Here is a 1554-nt window from a genome sequence, read left to right on the forward strand (position 1 = left end):
ACCCCATATTCTGTGCACGCACACAAATGTGCATAATACACACAATATGCATACTGCATAAATGGTAATATAGTAGTGTGCTAGCTTTTGAGTTTAATAAACACTGAGTAAGCAGTATTTTACATTTCATACTAAATCGGCTAATTTGAAGGACAAAATGTACCACTTTGAAGTATGTATCACCATGTATGTGTGTAAGCTTGGTGGATTGTTATCAGTAAGCCGCTCTTCATCCCTCTGTCCTGGTCACATCCTCTTTCCTGTGCTGAAAGCTTATTAAAGGCTGCTGTAGAGCTGTTTAACCCTCTGGGGAGGAACAGTGGGGGCGACTGGAACCACTATATTCCTTACATATATACACTACTGTTCAAAAGTTTGGGGTCTGTAAAATTATTATAATTATTTTTAAGAAATCTCTTATGCTGATCAAGGCTGCATGTATTAATATATTTTAACATGAAATGTATTCCTGTGATGGCAAAATTGTTGCAATTTATACAAGTTCCACATTTCTGAGAGGTTTTGATACTGTAAATCCATTAAAGCATAGTAAAACTCTTTTGGTTATATACAAGGTAACAGAGACATCCATCAGATAGAAGGAACCTTTAAATGTGCGGCATTTCCAAAAAAAATCTCTTACAGCAGCTTTAAATATGTTGTTAATGGGCACAGTGCTGATGCTTTATGGGGTTTGACCATGCCTCCTACACAACAGTCCTTTTAACACTTAACTATCTGAAATGATGTATTTGTAAAAAAAAGAAAGAAAAAAAAAAGTTATTTTTTTAAGAATTTTCTTTTTCTCTGTTCTTGTAGGCCAAATATGTTATACTTGCCATACCACCAGGGCTGAACTTGAAGATCCATTTCAACCCTGAACTGCCCCCTCTGAGGAACCAGCTCATTCATAGAGTCCCCATGGGCTCAGTCATCAAATGCATGGTGTACTACAAAGAGAACTTCTGGAGGAAGAAGGGTCTGTACTTCTTGTCCACTTTCTATTACATAAATCACATGAAAGCCAGTTACAAACGAATCTTGGGACTGAAGTGGCATTGAATGCATACAGTGTTGTTATTGTTAACTAAAACGATTAAAAATTGGTTTTGTTATTTGAAATAAAGCTGAAATGAAATAGAAATATTATGAAAAACTGAAACTTAAATGAAAATTAGAAATGTTGCATTGGCAACCAACTAAAATAAAATAGGTTGAAGTACAAAAATGACTAAAACTAAAGCTGAAATAAATAAATACATTTAAATATTTTTAAAAAAAGGACAAAAGCACATAACAAAATGATTAAAATCTAAACTAAATGAAAATGAAAACTGAACATATAAAAATAAAAGCTAATTCAAAATATTATTAAAAACTATGTAAATAATACTAAAAGAACACTGACTACACAGTCTGTATGCTAACCTGGGCTGTTTTCTTTTTTCAGGATACTGTGGCAGCATGGTGATCGAAGAGGAGGAAGCACCTATTGGTCTCACTCTTGACGACACTAAGCCTGATGGGTCTGTGCCTGCTATAATGGGGTAAATA

General features: G+C 34.2%; 1 protein-coding gene across 1 annotated transcript; it reads left to right on the top strand.

Annotated features, from left to right (window-relative positions):
* Positions 1 to 819: 819 nt before the first annotated feature.
* LOC107736609 (amine oxidase [flavin-containing]-like) lies at positions 820 to 1551 on the top strand (the record flags this gene model as incomplete). The annotated part of the gene is made up of 2 exons (XM_016547989.1): positions 820 to 979; positions 1451 to 1551. Coding segments are annotated over 2 exons (261 nt in total), but the record flags the coding sequence as incomplete, so codon positions are not given.
* Between the last annotated feature and the right edge of the window lie 3 nt (positions 1552 to 1554).

The sequence above is a fragment of the Sinocyclocheilus rhinocerous genome, unplaced genomic scaffold (assembly GCF_001515625.1).
Source record: "Sinocyclocheilus rhinocerous isolate Xijiao unplaced genomic scaffold, SAMN03320098_v1.1 C36820802, whole genome shotgun sequence".
Lineage (NCBI taxonomy): Eukaryota > Metazoa > Chordata > Actinopteri > Cypriniformes > Cyprinidae > Sinocyclocheilus > Sinocyclocheilus rhinocerous.